The sequence below is a fragment of the Mesocricetus auratus genome, unplaced genomic scaffold, assembly GCF_017639785.1.
Source record: "Mesocricetus auratus isolate SY011 unplaced genomic scaffold, BCM_Maur_2.0 Super-Scaffold_100006, whole genome shotgun sequence".
In the NCBI taxonomy this organism is placed as follows: domain Eukaryota; kingdom Metazoa; phylum Chordata; class Mammalia; order Rodentia; family Cricetidae; genus Mesocricetus; species Mesocricetus auratus.
This window is the reverse complement of record NW_024429190.1, coordinates 16,757,047-16,780,985: the sequence shown is the minus strand read 5'-3', so window position 1 is coordinate 16,780,985 and position 23,939 is coordinate 16,757,047. Positions and strand designations below refer to the sequence as shown.

The 23,939-nt window shown below is 41.0% G+C and overlaps 1 protein-coding gene and 1 pseudogene across 5 annotated transcripts in view; both read left to right on the top strand.

Annotated features, from left to right (window-relative positions):
• Positions 1-23,939, top strand: part of Kiaa0232 (KIAA0232 ortholog) — a 64,944-nt gene that overhangs the window by 24,319 nt on the left and 16,686 nt on the right. For 4 of the 5 annotated variants that reach the window (XM_040746992.1, XM_040746991.1, XM_040746995.1 and 1 more), the window contains exons 2-5: positions 255-750; positions 12,587-12,721; positions 21,191-21,257; positions 22,162-22,243. In XM_040746992.1, coding sequence (XP_040602926.1) covers positions 520-750; positions 12,587-12,721; positions 21,191-21,257; positions 22,162-22,243 — 515 coding nt within the window. In that variant the 5' untranslated portion in view covers positions 255-519. The remainder of the gene's footprint in view (positions 1-254; positions 751-12,586; positions 12,722-21,190; positions 21,258-22,161; positions 22,244-23,939) is intronic. The other variant, XM_040746993.1, reaches the window with a different exon arrangement.
• LOC121141001 lies at positions 7,526-7,624 on the top strand (annotated as a pseudogene).

The following is a 23,939-nucleotide window of genomic DNA, read 5'->3' as shown; positions in this document are numbered from 1 at the left end:
CACTTGGAAGGCAGAGGTCAGGTGATCTCTGAGTTTGAGGTCATCCTGGTTTACAGAGTGGAGTTCTAAGATAGCCAGGGCTACACAGAGAAACCCTACCTAGAAAAATCTAAATAAATGAATAATAAATACATAAAGATAAGTCACCTCACAACTTTGTCTCTACAATAAATAAATAATAAATGTATAAAGATAAGTCATCTCACAACTTTCTGTCTACATGTGACTCATTGCTTTCTTTTTCATTTCTGTAGGTTCTGTCAGAGACTGACATTTGGCCTCAGTGTGAAATGAAAGTTGAAAATTGCATCTCCGTGTGTGTTGCTATCATGGTGTTGATTCACTGGTCATGCCTGAAGAGGGAAATTGTGTTGTAGAGAGCTGACTGCTGTGCGGTCTCTGCTGTCCTCCATGTTCAGCTCCTCTCCTTTCTGCTGGAGTGAAATCCTCTCCGGATACCAACAGATCGTCCACTGTTGAAAATGCTTTGCATTTTAAGGATGTCAGCAACCTAAATTCATGTGCCCTGTCTCTACAGTTGTTGTGGATGGTTTGCCATCTGAAAGCACCTCAAGTTCTTATCCAGGTCTCGTGTCTGTTTCTGACATGTCTCTGCTTCATGCTTTGGGTCCAGTGCAAACCTGGCTGGGACAAGAGCTCGAGAAATGTGGCATTGATGCCATGATTTATTCGCGGTATATCCTCAGTCTTCTGCTGCATGACAACTATGACTATGACCTTCAGGAACAGGTATTGATGTGTGTTAAGTGCTTTGTGACACTTGATGGTTATGTCTGTGTCTAGTTACATTCTATTTTTGTGATAAAAATACCTCAACTGAAGTTTAACTTAAGGGAAAAAGTTTATTTGGCTCAGAAATCCAGATTATGGTTCCTAATGACAGGGTAGTCACAGTTGCAGGAGCTGGAGAGAACTGGTCTCATATCCAGTCAAGAGCAGAGTGAATGAATGCCTGCATGCTAGTGCTCAGCTTGCCCTCTCCATTCTATACAGTCCAGGATACTCTGCTCAGGGAATGATGCCACCCATAATAAAGATGGATTTTTCCCACATCAAGTCAAGCAAGATAATCCCTCACACATTCTCAGAGGTGCCTTAATCTAGACAGTCCCACACAGGTGTGCCTTTAGGCTTGCCTTTTAGGTATCAAGTACTCCCTTGGTATTTGTGTATTCTTTTATTTATTTTTGATGTGGAGGGGCACATATGCCACAGCATTTGTGTGGAGATCAGATGACAATTTGTAGCAGTTGATTCTCTTTCTACCTTGTAGGTTCTAGGCATTAAACTCTGGTTGTCAGGTTTCACAGCAGGCACCTTTACTTGCTAAACTATCTAACCAACCCTGTATGTCTACATTCTTAAGGATTTAAACTTTTTTTATTTTATGCTTATGTGGATATATATGCACCATGTATGTGCCTGGTGCCTATGAACATCAAAAACGTGGATCTGCAGTTGTAAGCCACCATGTGGATACTGGGACCTGAACCTGGATTCTTGGCAAGAGCAGCAAGTGCTCTGAACTGCTGGGCCATCTCTCCAGGCCCATAGGTGTACATTCTTAAGATTTCAAGTAGTCCAGCTCAGAAATAATCTTTGTAATGTGAGGAATTTGTGAAAATTCCTGTTAGTAACAAGATTGTAGTAGAATATCACTGTCTGTCCCAGTTGTTAACCTCGTAGACTTTATCCTTGTTGCTTCCATTCTCACATGGACTTTGTGTCTCATCTGTACTAGGAATACATTGATGACCTGCTGCCTTTGCATACCACTGCCCTGTATGTTGGCTTCTACTGTTAGGAAAGTTAGTCACATGTCTATTTTATTTCCTTCTGTTCCTAGGAAAATATTGTGTTTATCTGGAAGAATGATACTAATCACGGTTGACAAGACATATCACTACCCTTAAAAGTCCTGTCAAGGCCGGGCGTTGGTGGCGCATGCCTTTAATCCCAGCACTCGGGAGGCAGAGGCAGGCGGATCTCTGTGAGTTTGAGGCCAGCCTGGTCTACAAGAGCTAGTTCCAGGACAGCCTCCAAAGCCACAGAGAAACCCTGTCTTGAAAAAAAGAGTAGGTTTAATCAATAGCAATATATTTCCCAAGGCAAGGTATTTATGTACCAAGTGCTGTGGGATGTAGAGGGTAAAGTGTAGATGTGGTCAAAGGAGAGTGTGTATACACATGACTCTGACACACTTGGTCAACTGTTCTCTGGTTTTTTATTCATTGCAACAAGTTGGGGGTCAGGGATCAGAGAAATAGTGAGTCTCCACCCAAATTTGGTCCTCCTCCCAGGTTCTGGTTTATTGCTTATAGACAAAGTATATAAAAGCTGGGGAAAGCACACTAAGTCTGGAGTTATGAGGAGGAGTATATGCAGATTGACAGCCCTAAAGTACTATGGGGGGGCATTGTGTGTGTATGTGCATGTTCAAAAATGTGTCAGTACCAACAGAGGCCTGTGACATCAGATTATCTTCCACAGCTACTCACCACTTTATTGTGACAGGGCTGTTGAACCTGGATTATGCCAATTCCAATTCATCTCGTGAGCTTGCCTCTGGGGCTCTCTATCTCTGCCCCAAATGCTAAGATTATGGTTGGCTGCCATGCCTGGCCAACTTTTTACATAGGTTGTAGGAATCCAAACTCTGGTCTTCACATTTATACAGTGAGTGCTTTATCCATTGAGCATCTCCCCAGTCACCGAAAATACTTTTCTATTGAGTGTTGGTAAGGAAGAGGATACCTTGGCTTGTGGTAGGGAAGGTCAAATAAAAAAATTTACTGCTTTTGTTAAATTTATTTTCATTATGTTTTATTTATGTGTATATGGGCACATTTGTGCAGGTGCTCTTGGAGATATTTTAGATTCCCCTGAGCTAGAGATACAGGTGGTTTGTGAGCCATTCAATATAGGTGATAGGAACCAAACTGGGATCTGCTTCAAGGTCAGTCAGTGCTCTTAACCTCAATCCTGCAGTTGTCAACCCGCTGTGAAGGTGACAGAAAGAAATGTGTGTTTAAAATTAAAACTACCCTTGGGGCTGGAGAGATGGTGGTTAAGAGCACTCATTGCTCTTCTAGAGGACCCAGGTTCAATTTCTAGCACTCACATGGCAGCTCACAACTGTAACTCCAGTTCCAGGAGATCTGACATCTTTACACCAATGCACATAAAATACATCTAAATAAATTATTTTTAAAAGACAGTACTACCTATTAAGTGTAGAATTACTTTGTAGGAACATGTAGTGATAATGGGAAATGCTAAAATAGAAGAAATGTATGTGAGGAATGTGCAAGTCAGAGCAGCATCAGTACTCATGCTGATGTCATGAACTTGGCTCCATATTCTGCCCAGGACACCAGAAGAATTTATTTTTCTTTTTGAGACATGGTCTTATGTAGCCTAGCCCGGCCTTGACCTCACTGTATAACCAAGGATGACCTTGATTTTCTGGTTCTCCTCCTTCTACTTTACAAGTGCTAAGATTAAGTTGAGCACCACCATGCCCAATTGGTGTCATGCTAATAATTGAACCCAGGATTTCCTGCATGCTAGGCAAGCACTCAGCCAAGTGAACTACATCTGTAGCTCCTTTGTTTACATTAAAAAAATGTTTTTAATCATGTGTGTGTGTGTGTGTGTGTTGTGAGTATGGATGCCTGAAGAGGTTAGAGGCATCAGATCCTCTCGAATTGGAGTTCCATATGGTTGCCACCTGATGTGGGTTTGAGGAATAGAACTCATGCCTTCGGGAAGTGCAGTAATGGGCTTTTAATCTCACTGAACCATTTCTCCAGTCTGTTTACATTTTTTTGCATGTGATTTAAAAATATTTTTGTGGAACAAAGAAGTCTTGATGATAAGTATTGCATTTTGAAGATTCAGTTTCTACTTTTTTTTTTTTTTTTTTTTTTTTTTGGTTTTTCGAGACAGGGTTTCTCTGAATTGTTTTGGAGGCTATCGGTCCAGCCCAGCCTCGAACTCACAGAGATCCGCCTGCCTCTGCCTCCCGAGTGCTGGGATTAAAGGCGTGCGCCACCACTGTCTGGCTCAGTTTCTACTTTTTACTTAACATGTTGCAGCATAATACATGCCTAATACAGTATTGGGCTCAGAGACAACTAAGGATGGGTCCCTACAAGGTATTTGACAGTTTGCAGAGCAACAAAACACTGACTGGGTTGGCTGAGTTTGAGGACAGGGACACCTGGTGACCATGTGTGGGCTGGAGACTGTTGTAAGTGATAGAGCTGTGAGCTGAGAGCAATTAGGAGAAGATGCTGAAGAACCTGCTGTGGTACATATTTTTAGTTTAATCATAGAGACAAGAAACCAGCATTCCATCAGCCATCAGTGCAGAGCTCCATGGCAGTGGGGATACAGACTTTGGGTTGCTGAAGTAAGGGGGCCACTGAGGAGACATCCACTGTTGGGGTAAGGTGTAGAGGTTAGAAGTGGGTCTAGCTGCTGTGAAAATCCATTTGTTTGTTTGGAGTTTCCTGTTTTTTCTAGCAGCAGGCATTGGTTTTTAGCAGTGGGATGAGAGGTTAGTGGATTAATGGACATCTTTCTGCCATAGTTTCCTTTCATAAGTGCCTTAAAAAGTCCAACCTGAACTGGCTTGAGGGGATGTCACCTGGTTACACGTCCCGAAGTAGGGCTGGCCTTTGCTTTGTTTGATTCCAAGCTTTGATGTCACTGGGCTTCTCCTCTGCTTCTCTGGCTGCTTCCTCCTTTCAACTTGGTTTTGACCTAGCTCCTCGTAGGGGTAGAGAGTGGTGATGCTGAGCATCATGATGTTCTCACATGCCGTGCAGAACCATGCAGTGCTCATTTCTGACTGATCTCATGGCTCTCTTGAGCAGATCCTTGAAGGCGAGCCCTGCTACTTTGCTTTCAACCACCTAGGGCCTGAAGTGGGAGCAAAGATGTGAGGAAACAGGAACAATTTCAAGAATGGGGGTCAATGGGGTGTGCTTTTGAGGGTATATCTTGTCCCTGGCTGATTCCGCATTGTCCTTACTCTACTTCTCAGATGCTAGGAGATAAGAAGGTTCCTGTTGCTGTGCTCTTCTACCATGTTTCAGTATAAAACACTGAAACTTGCTGGGCAGTGGTGGCACATGCTTTTAATCCCAGCACTTAGGCAGGTCTGAGTTTGAGGCCAGCCTGACTTAAAGAGCGAGTTCCAGGACAGCTAGGGTCACACAGAGAAATCCTGTCTCGAAAAACAAACAAACAAGCCCAATGAAACCAGCCCACTATGAACAAATCTCTGAAACTGTGAGCCAAAATAATCTTTCCCCCTTTCAGTGTGTGTGTGTGTGTGTGTGTGTGTGTGTGTGTGTGTGTGTGTGTGCATGTGTATTTTGTTACAGCAACAGAAAGCTCACTGATGCATAGTGTTACCTTTTTATCATCTATGCCCCACTAAGAGTTGACTGGTTGACACTGAATAAGATCAAGTATGTTTTTCCAAAGCCCTAATCTGGAAGGCAGAACACAATTATCAAGTACCAAAAGCAGATGAGGCAGAAGAGCTCCCCAGGCGACCATCTATTTATTAGCAGTTGCTTTTCTAGACACACTGGTGAGGTGACATAAGGTTAGGGCTTTGATTGACTTCCTCATTCTGTCTCCTTTCAAAAAGGAGATTGGGAACTGGAGAAAGAAAAAGAACATGGTATTCTAAAATACAGCTGGTGTCACTGATGTCTGCTGCTAAGCACCCACCCATGCCTCCCATGTCTTCTTGTTAACAGCCTCCCGAGGAACAGAAGCCCAGTGAGTCTGAATGAGACTGTGTTCCCCTTCTCCCCTAGCACACACACTACCACTCACTTCAGGCCCTAGGTGGTTGAAAGCAAAGTAGCAGGGCTCGCCTTCAAGGATCTGCTCAAGAGAGCCATGAGATCAGTCAGAAATGAGCACTGCATGGTTCTGCACGGCATGTGAGAACATCATGATGCTCAGTGTCACCACTCTCTACCCCTACGAGGAGCTAGGTCAAAACCAAGTTGAAAGGAGGAAGCAGCCAGAGAAGCAGAGGAGAAGCCCAGTGACATCAAAGCTTGGAATCAAACCAAGCAAAGGCCAGCCCTACTTCGGGACGTGTAACCAGGTGACATCCCCTCAAGCCAGTTCAGCATGAACTCAGCAGTGGGGGACATTTATATTCATTATAAAACAGAAGTGTTTGAGTCTTTTTATACTATACTGTTTTAAGAATCTGATGATTAGTCCAGTGACTTTTTTTTTAGTAAAATGTTGGCTAATAACTTATATAATATATAAAACAAAAATATGAAATGGGAGAGCTCTCGAAGTAAGTGGAAAGAATAGAATGTAAAATGTATATGTGATGTGCTATATTTTTATGTAGCTTTTGTTACAGGTTTTATGTTTCCCAGAGAGTTGAACCTAAAGAGGGCAAATAGCTCTGTGTACCTATAATGCAGTGAAAAATTTAACAGATGTTAGGGTGATAAATCATACTAAACTGTTTCACATGCTTCTACAGCACACCAATGTATTAATAGGCAACCAAAAAGAAAAGATTTGGTTTTGTAAATAACCTTCTAAGTACACTTGGGCTTTCTGATTAATGCCAGAATTTGATAAGTGTCTGTATGAGGTCATTATCAAAAATAAAATACAGAAGATCTTTTTGTGAGTAACTATTAACAGGACAGTTGAGAAGAAAAGGCATCCAGATTAGAAAGAAGTAAAACTATCTCTAGTCAGATATGACATAGTCTTACTGAAGAGATGACAGTTAAAGGATGAATATCCAGATTGGGAGAAGGGAGAATAATTGTTGCTAGGGATACATTTCAGTGATAGAGTGTTTTCCTAGATTGTGGAGGTCCTGGTTCATCACTAGTAGTATAAAAACCAAACAAAGTGGGGAAGGGGAGAAGTGTAAGGAAGAAGGTACCCTAAAGGAATGACGACAATTCCATGTATAGTAGTTTCAAAAACAAAATATTAGTACATTTATCAGAAGTGTGGGACTTCTGTATGAAAGCGATAAATGTGTTTCAAAGACCTCAAAACCTGAATAAATGGGAAAATGTGTTCATGATTAACAAACTTGGTGTCATTAAAATGGCAGTACTCCTCAGACTGATCTGTAGACTCACCAGTCATCTTCAGAACCCTTACACTTTTATATTGCAAAGGTTGACATGATGATCCTGAAATTTATATGAGAAACTCATGGGATACACAGTAACCGAAATTTCTTGGAAGCAACTAACAAAAAGATAGCATCTTTAGAGAACTTACTTCCCAATTTCAGATTTCCTACAAGACTCTGAAATGACAATTTAGTCCTGGCTTATGACTAGGAGTCATAAGTCAGTAAACTGAAATCAAGAATCCAGAAATGAACCCTTCCATCTATGTTCAGGTGATTTCCAACAATGTGGAAGGACAGTCTTTCAGCGAATGGTCCTGGGCCCCTGGGTACCAGACAGAATGAAGCTTTGTTTATTTCAGCAGCACATACAATAAAATTGGAGCAATGCAGAGAAGATTAGCATGACACAGGGATGGCATGCAGATTCACAAAGCATTCTGTGTTTTTTATGATACTAAAATAAAGAATGGAGCTTAGCTTCTGCCTCCTACCATATTGAATGGACCAGACACTTGAATATAAGGGTTAAAAACTTGGGTTAGGCAGTGGTTGCTCAGATATGAGGCAAAAGCATAAGAATCTAGAGGCTATCTGTATAAACTAGTAAGACCTTACTACAAAACTGTTTGCACTTCAGATAACACCATCATGGAGGTGAAGAGGCAAGTCATATTGTCAAAGATGCACAGGCAGTTGGATTAGGAGCTCTTGTAGCTCAGCACTGAGAAGGGCCCTATGCTACATCTGTCACAGACAGTATGGTGATGACATTCAGTCCGCAGGAAGGGGCTTAGCATCAGTTGTTATTAGAGGGTGGGTACAACAAAGAACTTAAGACAGTTAAAAATGCTGGCTAAGTGCTGATGTGATTGTATAGCATCTTCTTTGGAAAATATCCTAGTAGTTCTTCAAATATTAAACACAGTTCAAATGTGGTCCAACCCATCCATCCATCCATCCATCCATCCATCCATCCATCCATCCATCCATCCATCAGTCCATCCTTTATCTGTACCAAGAACATTGAAACTTGGTGTCTATGCCAAGACTTATATTTGAACGTCCATAGCAGTGTGGAAATAGCTCAAACATTTTTTTGTGGATGAATTGATAGACAAAACACTTCTACCATATTAATATTTACATTAATTACAACCAATATTAATTTGGTCATAAACAGGAATGAAACACTGATCCAATGGTATTACAGTATGGATGAGCATTAGAAGACTAAGCCCAAAGGGTAGGCATTACATAACCCCTTTGTTAGTATATGCACAGGTAGGACTATGTGTGAATGGAAAGTGCTCACAGGCAATTTCTTTTTTGGTTGAAGGAAGTATTTAAAGTTAAATAGTGATGCCCGTTATGTAGCCTTGTGTATACACACACACACACACACACACACACACACACACACACACACACACACACACACACACACCCAAAAACCTAAATGATGGTAAAAGTAAAGGGTGGTATATGAAAGCTCTAGGTTTCATTTCTAGCACCAAAATTAAACAAAAGTTTTACAGTGTGTGAATCATGTCATTATTAGCACCTAACCTTAAAAGGTGGTGTGCATGGTGTGTGTGTGTGTGTGTGTGTGTGTACTTAGACTTACTATTTATTAGCGTGTGTGTGTTTGGAGGCAGGCATGCCACAGTGCATGTGTAGAAACCAGAGAACAACTTGCAGAATTTGGTTCTCCTTCCTCTTGTGGATCCCAGATATCTAACTCAGGCTGTGAGGTTCAGCAGCAAGTTTCTTTACCTGTTGAACCATCTCACTGGTGATACTTTTGTTTCTGAGACAGTCTTACTGTATAGTCCAAGATGCCTTGAAGCTCATGGTACTCCTGCATCATCTTCCTAAGTACTGAGATTACAGGTGCCTGACATCTAAGGTGTCCTATCTTATGTATGTCTTGCCTGATTTGTGTCTTTCTAGAACCGTAAAATACTCACTTTAACAACTGAATATTTGCGATTCATTTGTTTTGTTTTCTTGCAGTGGTCTTATTATTTTACCCAGGCTGGCCTGAAACTCCTGGGTTCAAGTCATCTTCCTGCCTCAGTGCTTGAGTATCAGGGACCACAGTCCTTCATGACCATGCCTGGCTTGGCTTGTTGGTTTTCATGGGTAGAAATGCTAACTTTGACCTCTAATCAGTCAAATACTACCCTCCTCCCAAAGAATTAGTCATCTTTGGCAGAGAGATGGAATCTAGGACCTCTGTGCTAGAGCCCTGCAGGTATGGGCCCCGCCTACAAAGCCCATTCTCACTAGTATAGATATATTATACAGATTTGTTATTGAATTAAATTTAAATTTTCAACAGTAAAAATTTTAGAAATATTTTTTTCTACATTGTTTCCTTAAATTATCTATTCTTTTAACCATCAACTATTTCTAGTCAGACCCTTTGTTGTTGTTGTTGTTGTTGTTGTTTTTTTTTTGAGACAGGGTTTCTCTGTGGCTTTGGAGGCTGTCCTGGAACTCGCTCTGTAGACCAGGCTGGCCTCGAACTCATAGAGATCCGCCTGCCTCTGCCTCCCGAGTGCTGGGATTAAAGGCATGTGCCACCAACACCCGGCGGTCAGACCCTTTTTTAAGAAAAATAAATTTATTTTATGTGCATTGATGTGAAAGTGTCAGATCCAAAGTGTCAGATTCCCTGGAACTAGAGTTGCAGACAGTTGTGAGCTACCATATGGTTGCTGGGAATTGAACCCAGATCCTCTGAAAGAATAGCCAGTGTCTTAACCACTGACCCATTTCTCCAGCTCCTTAGTCAGACTCTTTACAGAGTATGTATTTTATGCCTTGTGAAGTCCACCGTTTCTTCTGCATAATTTGCCCCCTCAGCTGGCCAGACTTCTAGTTAGTGTTTATAGTGTTTATAGTGTGCATTAGTGACCATTTCTCCTCGGAAACCATTGTTTATCTCTTAGACCAAGAAGAGAACATGCCTCTTTAGCATTTCCTTAATGATTGCCACCCAGAATGTTTGGCTCACTGCTTCTGCTAGACTGTACATCTCCAGCAAGTGGAGATTATGTTGTGTTCTGTGTTGCAACCTAATGCCAAAGGGAAAGCCTGGCACAAAGGCCTGGCAGACAGGAAGCCTAAGGATGTTGCCAGATTCCAGGTTCAGGTTGAGATTCACAGGCTGCCTCTTACTTCTGTCAACTTCCAAACTTTGAGTGTAAAGCTTTTTGAACTTTTTAAGTATGACTCATAAGACAGTATAAATGATAAAATCTTGTTTTGTTTCTTGTGATTGTATTCATAGCATTTCTTAGATGTTTGAGAGAGAGACTAAAATAAGATCATATTGTAGTTTAACTAGTATAGTACCATAGCATTCCATGCTAGTCCTCCTCAAGTTCCTGCCCTGTCCCATGTCGGCATGAATCATGACTTATTTAGCTATGTTCTCCTATTTGACATTTAGGTTGTCTCTCCTTATTCTCCATTATTGACAACGATACAGTCAACATAGCTTTGCTAAAATCTTTTACATTAGTGATTATTTCCTCAGGGATTCCCAGAAAGACTTATTGGATCAAAAGTATTGCTTAAGATGTTTGACATATGTTGTCAAATTGTGCTTCAGAAAGACCGCATGTCCTTGTGAGTTCGCAGTTTGTACAGACTGCTGAGTGAGTGTCACCTCTGTTGAGCTACAATAGATTTCAGGGTCCTGATGCTCATTAAGAGGAAAACTAATCTCAGCCCATATAGAACTAAACTCCATCCATTTGCAGTAATTTGCAAGAAGTTCTCCTGCATGCTTTTTTTAAATATACTTTTTTAGTGCATGTGTATGGGTGTTTTCCTGCATGTATATCTGTGTACCACATTCATGTCTGGTGCTTACAGAGACCAGAGGAATGTATTGGGTCACCTGGCCCTGAAGTTACAGAAAGATGTGTATGGGTGCTGGGAATCAAATCCAGGTGTTCGTTCCAGAAGAGCAACCAATGGTGTTAACTGATGAGTCATCCTTCCTGCCTCACATTTATTTATTTGTCTATCTATTTATTTATTAAATATAGTGTGAACCACAGGAGCTTGGAGCATTTTCTCTGTCTTGAAGAACTTTTGAGTCAACATTGTTAGGACTCTGGCCTATGTTCTTGTTATAGGACACAATCTGTCTCTGGAAGATACCCATGGATAAGAAGTGTTGGATCTCAGATGTTGTTCAGCTAGACAGTCAGTAAATGGAAACACTGGTCATTCTCATTTGACCACCAGCATTGTTTCATTGGAAAATGGAATTAACGTCATTCACCCAAAAAATGAATTCTAAAAACCTGGTCAGCAAATGATTATTACAGGTTCTGAGTGTGAGAGGCACACAGGGGTCATCTGCTTCCACTCATATTTGACAGTATAAAAAGTCATTTCTGTTTTGGAGCAAAGAAAAATGGGGTTGGCGGTTGATAGTTTGCATCTTGTTCTTAAAAAACATGGTTGGAATATATAGTTGTGATTCTTTTCCTTCTGTATCCCATGTCCTTCATTTGCTTTTCTCTATTTCCTGAGACCAGTACCCTTCTGAATAGTAACTTCATTCATTCAGTCATTATCTGCTCTGTCTATTCTTTTTACATCTTGTCTTTCTATTCTTTTAATCACTTTATCAAATAAAAGACTTTGCCTGCAAAACAGACTAGCAAAGTGATGGAAAGTAATTTCATAAGTTTCTGCTTTAGAGAAAGAGTTAAGTAAACCTTGATTGGGTTATTATATAGCCAAAGAGTTTGTAAAGTGGATAATGATCAGATACAAAGTTATTCAAGTCCTGCTATGCCTTGCTAAGTACCCTTTAAAAGAACCTGGGAAAACTAACTGAGGCATGCTCAGGTTTTCTCGTTTTTTACTGAGTGGCAGTATAGTGGCTGGTGTTCCCTTCTCACCTTCTTGCTTTTGAAATGGTCTTTAGATTTTTATACTGGCATTTATAAGGCAGGGAAAATAAAATGGCAGTCTCGGTAAAATGCTTTGTATCTGTTGGGTGTTCTTTAGACAATAAGGTAGAGAAAAAGGGATGTAACCATTTACCTGATAAGCTGTAAAAGCCACACCGTAATCTCAATACTCACTGAAAAGCAGAAACTAAAGAGACATTTAGTGTATAGTACAGTTTTTATTGGGTTTCAGTTACATTTCTGTTTATGCACAAGCATGAGTTGACTTGCTTGCCAGTTGGCTTATTTTACCACTGCAAATAGTCAGGTTCTTGAGAAGATGAATAATCTTAGCAGACTATGAGTGCCAGGTTCTAAGGTGCTCATCTTGAGTATTTGATAGCAAATGTGTGTGTAAGCAGTTGTATGCAGGGCTCCTTAAACTGATTCTCCAGTCTTAGTCGTCTAACCTGGTATAATCTCATTGCAGGAGAATGACATCTTGGGATGGGAGAAAGGAGCTTATAAGAAATGGGGAAGGAGTAAGAAGAAGTGTTCAGATCTAACGCTAGAGGAGATGAAAAAGCAGGCTGCTGTCCAGTGTCTGCGCTCTGCTTCTGATGAAGTAAGTTTGTTTTCTAATGCTTAAGGGGAGGGAGTGCTCCTAGAAGTTTATACCACAATAATGACAAAAACAACCTAGAAATAAACTACTCATCTCACTATTGAGAGGTAGACATTTTTATTTTATAAACTTTTTCATGTCTTGGGATTTTATTTTGTTTGTTTTGTTTTGTTTTTTTGTTTGTTTGTTTGGTTTTTTTTTGCTTTTGAGACAGAGTCCCACTATGTAGCCCTGGTTGGTCTGGAACTTAGTATGTAGTCCAGGCTGGCCTCAAACTCACAGAAATCTGCCTTTCTCTGAATCCTGAGTGCTGGGATTAAAGGTGTGACCACTATGCATGCCTTACATTTTGTTTTGTAAAATACATTTTTATTTCATGTGGCACTCTAATCTAATTAATGAATACACACATTGTTTTAAATTCAGGTCCTTGGAGTGGGCTCGGTGACAGCTCAGCTACTGAGCTATATCCCAACCCTGTGTCTTTTAAAAAAGAAAAAACAATTCATCCTGTTGTTATTTTTTAATTGTATTTCATCAAATAATATCCCAGTAGTATTTTAACATAGTGGTCACTGCTGGATAGTTGATTTACTCTTGATTTTCTGCTGTGGTGTCTGGAATATGATGTAGATGGTGCCTTATGTTTTATGTGTGCTTATTTTGGATATATTCGTAGACGTGGTCTAGTACTTCTTATGCCTTGAGTACCATTTTTGTTTATGATTCAGATCCTTTTGTTTTCTTTGTTAGAAGATTAGCTTATTTTAAAGCTCTTTATATAAAATACATTCTACACTAAATTTGCTTTAGAAAGTGATCATCTGTTTAAATAAATATTGCCAATTCTTTGTCACTCACTCTTATGATGAAATCTCTGAAATTATAATGACTTGAAATGGCTTTGTGGTGAGATAGTACAGTTTTTAAATGGTGTTACAATGGAAGGTTGAATTGAGAGGGTTGAGGAGGTCCTGTGATCTAATGCTGTGATAGCAAGTTTGCTTCATCTGTGACCTGTGGAGTTTACTCATCTGGCTGCATCTGTTCCAAGTTAGTCCTTGTCTTCCTCCTTGTCTCAGTCCATGCTATCCCCTCATCCCCATCTCCCACTGTGTTCTCAGCCAATTCACAATTCACAAACCTGTTTTCCTAGCTTGGTGGCCTCCATACTTGTGCATCACCCTATGTCACAACCTCAACCTAGATTTCCATTGTTAATTTGTGCCCTTTGGAGCAAAGGGTGGTCTGTCTGTCTGTCTTTTTTTTTTTTTTTTAACCTTGGAGTGCCTATCAGGCTGAATTCTGAATATAGATGCTATTGAATTTCTCTAGAAATAGTAGAGTATTCATTGTTAAGACCTACCCCCCCCCGCCGTCGTGGAAATTCTCTTCCTAGCTCTTTTTCTCTCCTCCTTCCCTTTGACTTTTTAATTCTAAATTGCTTGAAGTTACTGCTCATGCACCACATCTACTGGGGATAGGAATTTAAAAGCTGCAGCTTCTGTAGATAGTGCTGGTTACTTCTCTCTTGTAATCGGGTTTTGGTAGAAGCAACTTTAGGAAGGAAGTGTTTGCTTTGTTTAGGGTTTTGGGGATTACAGTCCATCCTGGTGGCAAAGGCATGGTGTCGGGGTAGATTGTCTGGGGCCAGGAGAACTTGAGGCTTAGTTTGTTAGCTTTTGGAGGATCAGGATGCAGACGTTTGGCCAGGCTAGAAGCCTTCAAAGGCCTTCTCCTAGGCACCTTGCTTCAAAAGCACCATAACTTTGTAAAATAGTGTTGCTAGCTAGGAAATCATGTTTATGCATATGAACCCCTAAGGCACTTTCCAGATTCAGTCCATAATGTACGGCTCTCTATTGTAGAACCATTGCATTACTGAAAGCAAGAACATCGTTCATGTAGTTTAACAAAAGTAGAACTGTCTCACTGAATTTGTGGGCTGAAAGTATAAAGGCCCCAAGAGGATCCTAAACTGGGAACAGCAAATAATGCTATTGTCTCCCTTGACTTAAAGTCTTCCATTGCCTTTCTCCCCACTTGGGGGTCTTTCCTTTCTTTGTGAATTCCAGCTTTCTGCATTAGCATAAATGTGTTAAAGAATGGCCCCTTCCAGCCTAAGCTGGGTACTGCTGCAGTATCCAGCGTTGGTCTCTAGAAAAGGAATCCTATAGGTTGTGCACATGTCCACCCTACTGTGATGAAGAGCGGTAATGAACAGACAGCAGAAGATGGTGGGATTAGACAGTCACGGAAGAGGATTGATAAGGTGAATGGAGCTTGTAAAGGCACCATTGAACATTTCAAAAGTGGGAGGTGCCTGTCTGGATGCTTTCCTCACATAGCGAGAAAGAAGTTGAGACCGCAATCACTAAGTCCAGGAACTGAGAACACTCAGAGCTGCAGTGCTGTCTGGAGCCTGGCCTTCTCTTCCTAGTGCACGAATGAATGTATGGATGGGCTTTGTAAAGTCTTTGGCTTTCCGCCAAGAAACCCTGAAGGATTGGAGGGTTTGGAAAAGAGGATGATTTGGTATGACTTAAATGATGATTATAGCTTATGGCTGCTGCCTAGAGACTGAATGGCTAACTGGGGTAGAGTGCAGAGTGGGGGGAATCAGTGAAGAACCTGTGTGGAGGCTGAGGATCATGGGTTGGAGAGCATTCTTACTACAGTGAGACTGTCTGAGAAAGCAAAAAGAAGCAGTAGCTGTTGCAGTGACCCTGTGGCAGATGGGAGAGCTAGTCAGACTCTATTGAAGGCAAAGTTGACCAGACCAAATTGCATATAGGGTAGGGAAAAGGCAAACAGTGTGTGTGTGTGTGTGTGTGTGTGTGTGTGTGTGTGTGTGTGTGTGTGTGTGTGTGTGTGTTGGGGGGGGTTGACAAAGGACTGTAGTCTGAGCACCTTCGGGAGTTCAGTTTCCTGTTTCCAGAGAAAGGAATCCCATCTGAGTGGGTGGGGGATGAAAAACTACTGGAGTGTAAGGCACCTCCCCAAGAGGGAGATTGAGGTATAGATGACTGCATGTGCAGGTTTGGTCAGCTGAGTGGCTCGTGGGCCTCAGAAGCCTTAAATAGTAAAATGCTTTCATGCTGCTTATGTAGCCTGGAGCTTCTCTCTCCAGAAAGATGCAAAATTGAGGCTTCTGCAAAAATTCCTGATCTTTCAAATATTTAAAAGTGAGGACCTGAGAAAAGAAACAAGTGGGAGAGACTGTTCTAAAAACCTCCAAGTTCAGTGAGGAGGGAACATAAGAATAGGCCTGTATGGGTTACAGTGTGAGGAACATTCCCAGAGCTTGAGCCTTCTGCCCACCCTCTTGGCCCTTCCCCATACTTGCTTTTATTTCTTAGGGTTACTTTGCATGTTCTTCAAATAGCACCATTCTATGTTTGTTTGACAACTTTTTTAAATGTTTAAAATTTTGTGTTTATAGCCATTGTGTTCCCCTCCTGTGTGTGTGTGTGTATGTATGTATATATATGTGTGTGTGTGTGTATATATATATATATATATATACATATATATATACATATATATACCCTCTCTCCTCTCTCTGTCTCCTCCAGCTAGGCATGGTGGGTCATATCTGTAATCACAACATTTGGGGAACGGAGACAGGAAGCTGGTGAGTCTAAGGTCAGCTGGGCTACAGAGTAAGATCTGCCTCAAATTATTTAAGCAGTTTTGCAAATCAAAATACAGTTTTGCAAACTCTAGTCTAAGTCCTGCTTTAAACTTGACCTTTCTTATTAAAGGGACAGTGCAATATTAATGAGCGTATCCAAAAAGCTCAACCCAGAACCTTCCAAGCTTCTGGCCTGAATCATCAGAGTTTTGTTTTTACTGAAGGCACATGGATATCTGAAGAGAAAAGAAATAGCCTAGTAACGATGGGATGTTTTCCTGTCTGTTGAAAACAAAACTTGCCTATGTTTACAAGATGACATAAGGAAATAGGAATGTTCGAGAACTCAATTCAAGTTATGCTTGATGGCAGCACAGAACAATTAATAGTTCATCTGTCCTCATACCTTGAAGGTTGTTTAGTGAATTCTTGTGCCTTTGGAGAAGTCCAGCCTACAACCCAACACAATCATATATTACTTTGATTTTTGTATAGTTACTGTTACTCAAGGCACTCAGTTCTCAAGGGTGAACTTTGCAGATGGCTGTCTTGTCAAAATGATAAATGACTCACATCATTTCCCTACTGAAGACTGAGGCAAAACAGAGTTGCCTTTTTGTAAGCTGTGATTGTGGTTTTTATTGTTTGTTTTGCTTTTTGGTTGGGGTTTATGTTTGTTTTGTTTTTTAGAATGGATTTCATTGTGTAGACCAGGCCACCCTCAAACTGGGCATCCTCCTATTTCATCCTTCAAGTGGCTGGTATTACAAGCATGTGTCACCATGCTTGACCAATGGTGTTATTTTGTCATCACTTATAGCAGATGTTGATAACCTCTTTTTTGAGGGGGTGGAGAAGATAGTGCTTGACTGGAACCTAGGGTCCACATATACTAGGCAGGTACTGTAGCAGTGACCTGTGTGCTGCCCAGACAGAACCTTTCCTCTTTGTCTGTCTTCTCTGCACTACCTCAGCAGGGTGCAGTCTATGTCCTAGACCTCTGTCCTCCCTGCATATGGCATGTGTCCATCCAGTGGGTGCTTCTCTCCTAATCTGTATCATTTCTAAAGAACTGGCGGCACCCTGGAGCAGCTCTTGTGTTCAAAGATGGAACTGTTATCCTCGCTGTGGCCTTAGAGCAAACAGCCTTTTAGTTTGGGGATTTAAAAATCTTTTACTATTTCTTGACCCTGAAAGCAAGAGTTTGTGAACATCAGCTCTGTGTTCTCAGTCTTCTCAATTGGTGTTTTTTTGCTTCCTAGTTTACCACTGACAGTTCTAAATTTTATAAAGGTTTTTAAAGCTTTCAGACATTAAAGTATGAAGCTGTTCCTCTACTGTCACCAGTAGTCATTCTTTCGATACCTTACCTGAGCTTCTTTCCATTCCCTTTCCAGCTCTGCTGTAGAAATTAAAGATTCTAATCCATAAAACTAAAAGAGACCCTGTGCAGTAGGGGACTGAAACCACTGTGTTTGATTTCATAGTTCTCTGGGAAATTCTGCTGGTTTTGTTTGTGGTCCCATGCAGATGAAATGGGGTAGCAATTATTCCTCTCTTCACAGTGCTAGTGATATAGCAGGCATAGTCTGTGGAGCCAGGAGTTGTCATTCTAAAAGCAATTTGCCCCCATTACTAATGTGTTTTCATTTGGGGGCGGGGTGCTAAGCAGCAAGTGCTGAACAACATGATTCACTTGTGGTACCAGAGTGAGGGGCTGCCCTCTAGCACTGATGTTCTAGAGAGACTGAAGCAGTTTGAACTGTGAGTTATTGGGCTTCATAGAGAGAAAACACACAGGAGGATGATCCAGCAGCAGAAAAACAGAGCAAATAAGAGACAAGGCACTCTCATAGATTCTAACCATGGCAGTAAATATGAAAACAAATTTAATAGAAGGCTTAGAGTATGCAGTTGTGACACTAGGAAGAACAGAGGAATGAAGAGGTTGAGGGACCAGTGTAGGAAGTTCAATAATCAGCCTCTGCAGGTGGTCTTCCAAACATGGAAACTGAGGCTGGAATAGGGCAGTGATTTATGTGAAGTCTTGTAGTTTACTATAACTTTAGACCCACATCTCTTGGAGTTGTTCACTGCTCCATGTTCAAATGGAAGTTAAAGATAGCTTAACTAGGTGAGTGTTGAGAGAGAACTGGAGCTATTCTTGGGTTTAGAGAGCTAGAGCAAAAGCATATCCCTGAATTCCTCTGTGTGTGTGTGTGTGTGTGTGTGTGTGTGTGTGTGTGTGTGTGTGTGTGTGTGTGTGTGTGTCAGGGCAGGAATTCAGAGCCAGGTGTGAAGACCCCAAGCCCAAGTCTTTCCCACTTAACCCTGTTCCCAGAAAAGTAAGAGATACTGCCATGTGACTTCTAGGAGGACAGGTCCTTATTCTCCATGTGACCTGCCTGGCATGTGGGCTGCCTATACCACTTGCTTGCTGGGTGATGGTTCATTATTGCCCGTTGAGTGTCCAGTCATGCTTCTAGGAGTTGTCTTCTAAACAGCTCTGGAAACAGGACCATCCTGCATATTGCTCCACTGTGCATTTTAGAGTGCACTTGCTCTGCAAAGCACTTCCCTCAAGTTTTGGACATTGGTGGATGAGTATGGTCACAGTGAGGAGAGACCAGGCAGAGTGCCACAGCAGAGCCACAGCATCTTCTCTCACAGGTGCTCCTGTGGGATTTCTAGCACACAGATACACCCTAATCTTTGTTCCTTCTTAAGACCTTTAAGCTAAGTATTTTCCAACACTTCTGTGGATGTGATAGACTAGTAAAATATAAATATTAAAAATTTCAATAGCATATATCATAGGTAGAAATGGAATTGAAATTTCTCAGTAACAGTTCTAATTAAACTCTTTAGAATACTTACCGGCATATAATGGTATGATTGCAGTTTTTGGTGCCTTTATGCTATTAATTTTACTATTAGGATATCATGATGGACTAATCATTATTAAAAATACTAACTAGAGTGAGTTTAGTCTCTAGTACTATAAAAAAATGTATGGTAGTGGTGTGTTTCTTTGTGAGTATGCATGTACACATGTAGGGTAGCACAATAGCTAAGGAAAGAAAACAGAAACCTGGTCAGTAAAGCTTGATATACATATAGAGTAAGGAGTAAGACACTGTTTCTTATGCTGTTTGTATTTGAAAACACAGGTATTTTATATATGAGTATATACACATATACACACTATGAATGGATGATAGTTACATGTATATTGCCTTCATGTGTAACTAGTTGCATGTGTGTAGTTTATGCTAACTACAAGATAGTGTGTATACCTTGCTCACAGGTTGTCATGGCCATTCTTCACGGGTGGGAAATGGTAGGCTATTTTAGAGGTTGAAAGGAACTTGGTAAACAGTTTCCAGAGGTTACACATTCTGCACTGGAGATAGCCCCAGGTTTGCAAGCAGTGACATAGACTTGTACAAGACAGTATGCAGCGTGTCAGCTGACATCCGTGTTAGTGTTTCAGGATCCTGGAGAAGGGACTATAATTGTCAGCCTCATTACCCCTTGACCATGATGGTAAGCAGACCTCAGTGGTGGAGTTAGGCATTCTATTACTGCTGAAGGTATTGTCTGCCTGCCTTTCAAAGTGTAAGTAAGAGGCAGCTGTCCTCTGGTCTGTTTTTTTCCTTTCTCTTTTAAAGACTGGGAAATTCTGTAGATGACAGTAACTGTGGGTATTTATAGTTTACCTTCCTAATTGTAATCTGTTTCTTGTAGTTAGAACTGTGTAAGGGGGTCTTTTTTCTTTAGAACATCTGCCATACTTTGCTGAGTCATTTTGGGTTCAGCGAATGGGTGATGTTTATTTTTAGCTCTTGGAGGCGAAGAGCAGAGGCACAGAGGCTCAGGCAACTCTTGTGTGTGCAGCTGTCCAGCTGTGTCCTTTCAAAGAAACAAGATTCCAACCCAGACATAGCTTGTCCCTGAAGAAATCCAAAGGTTTTAAGGCACACTCTCACTTTTCTGTCCATTGTGCAGATTTTTCTTTTTTCTTGGAAAAAAAAAAAGAGAGAATTTGAAGTAAGGGAAAGATCTTGTGCTGTGACTGTTTCTAGTGAACATTTTTTCTTTGGAGCTTGACTAATCCTCAGCTCCAGATCCTTTTGTGCCCTCTCTGTGTACTTATGGCCTGTGGAACTTGTGAGAGTCTGTTCTCTCCTTTCACTTTTTAGGTTCTGGGCATTGAACTCAGGTTGTCACACTTGGGGGCAAACGCTTTTACATCAGCTGAACCATCTTGCTGGCCCTCTTGCGTGTCTTTGTAGAAGTATAGTTGTGCCTGTCTCTTAAGATAACTTAGAGCTTCCATGTGTGCTTTGTGCTTCAGTTGTGTGAGTTCAATTTAAAAGGAGGAGGAGAAGAAGACAAGTAAGGGAAGAGAAGGAGCACTTACTCTGTTTTCTTTGGACTGTAATCTCCTAGAGGACTAAGGAGGTTTTGTAATCTTTTTGTTGAGTTTGTACGAAACCACGATTACAAAGAGTCTTGGTGCTGTTCTGTGGGTGACTGACTTTTGTCAGATGATGAACACTTAGATCTGCCTTACTGAGCAAGACAGATGCTATTCTGGGAGCTATATTCATATTGCCACATTGTATCAGGAAGTCCCACTTAATGCCCTTTATTAGTAAGATGCTAACACTAGGTTGGCTTTCCATGTGGATTGTTTTTGGACTCTGGGATTTACTTAAGAATTTCATACTGTTCCTTTTGGAACATGGAAGACTTGTATTCCTTGGTAGTAGCATAAAATGCCTGTCTTGTCTGCACCTGGTGATGAGCTGACTGTCTTCTGTCTCACACAGAGCTCTGGAATCGAGACTTTAGTAGAGGAACTCTGCTGCAGATTGAAAGATCTACAGAGTGAGCAAGGTGAGCATGCTGGGGTAGTCACCACAGCCCTGCAGGTTACTTCTTAGTATTGAGTGTGTCATCAGGCTGGTGTTTATCATCACCCTCAGTTCTGCAAGAGGTTGCAGTGAGGTCCCTAGTGGCCACATGGGAAAACCCTGCTCCCAAAGGAGGGCTGTAGTTGACTGATGCCCTGTCAGACCTGAAGGAACCTCTGTCTTCATTGAGTGGTTTGGGTAGGCCAACTTGCCAGGCTCATTCAGTCTCTTGGGTTCCTAAGTGCTTTGCAGGACCTCAGGAAGAGTCTGCATTTAGACTAAGGAACCTTGTTCCTGTCTTTGTCAAGGTCATTGTGCAGCACACTCTCTTGAAGCCTTCTGCTATGGGCACAGCTTGTTTTTAATTTAAGACAATCTCTTGGACCAGGCTAAGTGGATAGGCTTTGTTTCTGTTGGCACTGAAGCATGGGTTGTGCTTACTTACATGTTAAGTCACAGATCTAACTGGAGTGAGGAGTTTTCTTTACAGATTAGTATTAATCAAAATGAGTCAATACAAAGGCCATGACTCAGAATTTTGTGAGAAAATATTTTTGGAATATGAGCAGATGTTCACTCCTTCTGGCCTAATTAATAAGTACAGAGGGAATGTCAGGCTCTCGGTTAAGAGCCTGCAGTGTGGCTTTGGTGATGAGATAAAGGACTCTTGTTTAGCCTGCAGCCCAGTCCTTATGTGGGTTGGCCAGAGAGTGCCTTCTGTACACTCAGTACCTCAGTGTTTGCTGAAGAAGCACACTGGCATGGGCTTCTCTCTCCAGGATGTAAAATCTGTATCATAGCTGATTAAAATTACTTAAATGTTCTAAAGCATAATGTTTTTAACTGGATGCATGATAATTTTTTTCTGAATTTTTGTTTTATAACAGAAGAGAAGATTCACAAAAAGTTAGAGGGATCTCCCTCTCCAGAGGCAGAATTTTCCCCTACAGCAAAGGATCAAGTGGAAATGTATGTAAGACTATACTCGGTATGAACTATGCATTGTTAAAACCAGACTGGTTACTGCTGTGTATGGCTTCCATCTCTGTCATCTGTGTGATTTCTTCATTTAGAAAACACATTGAACACTTAAGTGCTTGGTACTGAGTGCAAAAGTAAATAAGGTGGTCTTGTATCCAGTCAGTGTTTATGAAGTGGAGGAAACAGGGACTGTGGCTTTTTACTGAAGCCACTTGTAGCAGCACCTTTGAAACTGACATACAGTCTTTGAGACAGCTATAAGAAATCATAATTATTCCTGTACACAGACTAGAAAGCTGGATTTCCACTGTCTCCCACACAGGACCTAACCAGACTTGTTTCTTGTATCTTTATACTTACAACTTCTGTTATAAGTGATTAACATTGAAATAATCTGTATTATAAACAGACTTCCTTGCTATGCATTTTATTTTAATCTCCTAAATCTCTAATAAAAAATTGCCTTTGTTTGGTTGTATTGTAAGTATAATGTTCTCAGTAGAGATGAAGAACAGTATAAAAACTACAAAACAGTAGTACATTAATCAGTTTAATATCAATTACATGTTGAAGTGATAATATTCTAATAAGTTATCGGAATTAACTTTACCAGTTTCTACATGACCTCTAGATTGCTAGAATGTTGAAAATTATGTATGGGGTTAGAGAGATGATTCAGCAGTTACGAGCACTTGCTGCTCTTCCAGAGGACCTGAGTTCAGTTCACTGCACCCCTGTCAGTCAAGTGGATCACAACCATTTGTCATGCCAGCTCCAGGGGATCCAATGTTTCTTCTGGCCCCCTCGGACAATCCTGCACACATGTGACATACACTCACACCCCCCCCACATACATATAAATAAAAAATCATTTTTAAAAATAAAATTATATATAAAGCTTGTAATATTTTGTACTGTACAGCTTTAATACAGATAGTCACATTCGGCACCTGTGTAAACATGGCATTTGCGCTTAGTATTGTTTCTGGAAGAGCAATGCACTCAGGAGCCAGCATAGCTTTAGACATCCTTTGGGGATCCATTTTGCTCTTAAGTCTTCAATAGCTGCCAGTTTTTCTAGCAAGTCAAAAGTATTTCCTCCTCTTTCATGGTCTTCTAAGCATGTCCAGGGGCTTCCAGGCCATTCAGGTTTCCATCCTAGAACACAATATGAGATCATACACCTCACATTGCTCACTAATCCCAACTGTGATCCCTATCTCTGATTGCACCAGTGTCCTCCTCATTCATGAGCACTTGACTGTGACAATCCCTACTATTCCTGAGAGACTGCTTAAATGCCAAGCTCCATGCTGTTGCCCCAGTAATATAGAAGAAGTGAGGACTTGGAATGGGATTTCTTGTAGTGATCCTTTATTCTTGCTCATGAGGTAGACGGACACTCTTACTCCTATTTTGTGCCACAGAGAGATTATGTAATATGCCTAAAGGTGCATAGAAAGTAAGCAGTAGAGTCAGTTTCAGTCTCAGGGGATGTGGCTACAGAGCTTCTGTTCTTGAGTCATATGCTAAGCATCTTTCAGCACCACTTATTTCTACTATTCACAACTTTGTGAGGTTAGTTATATACTCACTATTTTAGAGAGAGGAAGTGGTCTAAAATATCAGATTGTGAGTTTAACATCACAAGCATTGTAAGTGACCAAGATGAGATTCAAGTTCA